Genomic DNA, 2,050 nt, shown 5'->3' with positions numbered 1-2,050 from the left:
CTGTGATCTCCCCAGAGAGCCCCCAGACAGCCAGAGGAAGGCTGAGCCCACATCCCTGACTAATGATCACGTCTTCAAGACTGGAGGCGGCCTGTGACTCAAACTGTGGAGGCACGAGCAGCTAAAGGCAGAGAGAGTGGGAGGGAGGGAGAGGAGCTCGGAGGAGAATGAAGCCTGGGAAAGAACGGGAAGAACGCAAAAGGACCAGCTGTGTGAGTTTCTCCGCTATAAAGACCCGCTTCACTGTGGCCTCGGCTCCGCAGCTCAGCAGTCCATTTGATATTGCTTTGAAAGGAAGAGAGGAGCAAGACTCCCAAGGGTGTTGTAACTGCAGGTCATGAAACTGGTAACATGGCCTCATGCACCCCATACATCCGCATTCAGAATTCTGTGGGACGGGAACTCCCAAGGAACAAGACCCACGGATCAATTGACCGCGGAAGTGGTTGTGTGGCCCCGCCTGTGCTGGCTTAGTCCCAGTCGGCAATCTGAGTCTGTCTGGGAAAGGTATTTTGAGAGTTTAGTCTTGGCACAGGACAGCGTCGTGTTGTAGGAACTATCATTCGACATCTGTTATATTTGATGACTGTTTATTATAGCTAAGTTAGAAGGAGGGGTTTGCTCTGAATCCAGAATATGTGGACACATTTATATATGGGGGGGGGGGAGGTAAGGAGAGAGAGAGAGAGAGGAGATAACTAGGAACAGTGCGAGCTTTTGAAACCTCCCAGTGACACGCCTCCTCCAACAGAGCCACACCTCCCAATCCTTCCCAAACAGAGTGATAGACGTAGTTCTACAGCTTGATTTAAAATATTAAGTCTGGGCCCGCCGCCGCCCTCAACGCCGAAAGTGTCCACTCACCTTCTACTAGCATGGCGACCTCCTCTCAATATCGTCTGCTGCTGAGTGACTGCGGGCCTCCATCGCTAGGCTACACCCAGGGAACTGGAAATAGCCAGGTGCCTCAGAGTAAATACGCAGAGCTGCTGGCCATCATTGAGGAGCTTGGGAAGGAGATCAGACCCACGTATGCAGGCAGCAAGAGCGCCATGGAGAGACTGAAACGAGGCATCATCCATGCCCGAAGCCTGGTTCGGGAGTGCTTGGCTGAAACGGAACGCAACGCCAGGTCCTAGCCCCGCCAGGCTGAAGGCCCGTCCTGCCGCCACATGGAGATGAGAGGCTTTGGTCAAAATGGCAGTAGTGTTTCTACCACAGTCATTAAGCTCCGAACCCACACTTAAAGGATTGGGAAGACATTTTGCAGTTATTGACGATGTGCATTTTAACGAGTTAGGAATGACCCAGCTTTTCTTTTCCAAGCATTTGAAAGATGTTTGTGAAGCTACTTCACAGCAAGCTATTGTTTGCCCCCAGTACCAGTGTCCCCTTCAATCTCCCTTTGGATTCATTTTCCATTTGCATTACCCTGGTTGACTTCTTTTCCATGAGCTCACCTGCCTCTGAGGACTGGGCAAACCATAGCACGTTTGCTTAGTAGCTGGCCCGCCTGTGTACAGTGTAGACCCTGCTTCACGGAGCTTTCTGCTTAAGTGTTTGCATGACTGAGTGCTTTGGAGTCAATCTTTAAAATGCACAGGTTATAAATACAGAAGAAAGTGCAATCTACCCAATCTACCAAGCGCCCTGCAAAATGTCCACCCTGAGATTGTAGATCTCAGTTCCATGTTGACTGTGAGCCAATCACAACATCTGGAAGAAAATGATGGAAACTGTTGCATCTTTGTATTTATTATTTGATGTAATAAAGCTTATTTTCATTAAAAATAAATAAATAAAAAATAAAATATTAAGTCTGGGCATACCTGGTACTCAGGAGGCCAAGGCAGGATGATTGCAAGTTTACGGCCAGCCTAGATTTCACAGTATTCGCCTTTAGCTCTCTGGCCCATCGTGAGTTAATCTTTGTAAGTGATGTTAGGTAGTGGCCCAGGTTCGCTCTGTCTGCATGCACACAGTCAGTCTTCTCAGTGACTGCTCTCCACTGAAGGGCTCTGCTAACGGTTGTTTGACAATATACACAAGA

The 2,050-nt window shown here is 48.9% G+C and overlaps 1 protein-coding gene across 1 annotated transcript; it reads left to right on the top strand.

Moving 5' to 3' along the window:
- The first annotated feature begins 832 nt into the window (after positions 1-832).
- On the top strand, positions 833-1,736 carry LOC127195798 (cyclin-dependent kinase 2-associated protein 1-like). The gene has a single exon (XM_051153377.1). It carries the CDS (start codon positions 876-878, stop codon positions 1,137-1,139), a length of 264 nt encoding a protein of 87 aa, XP_051009334.1. The 5' UTR covers positions 833-875; the 3' UTR covers positions 1,140-1,736.
- The last annotated feature ends 314 nt before the right edge of the window (positions 1,737-2,050 follow it).

This window comes from Acomys russatus, chromosome 1, assembly GCF_903995435.1.
Source record: "Acomys russatus chromosome 1, mAcoRus1.1, whole genome shotgun sequence".
NCBI lineage: Eukaryota > Metazoa > Chordata > Mammalia > Rodentia > Muridae > Acomys > Acomys russatus.
Note: the sequence above shows the minus strand (reverse complement) of the source record. Positions and strands in the feature narration are given on the sequence as shown.

Excerpts from the sequence above, each read along its gene's own strand:
- LOC127195798 (XM_051153377.1), top strand. The coding sequence starts at position 876 with ATGGCGACCTCCTCTCAATATCGTCTGCTGCTGAGTGACTGCGGGCCT.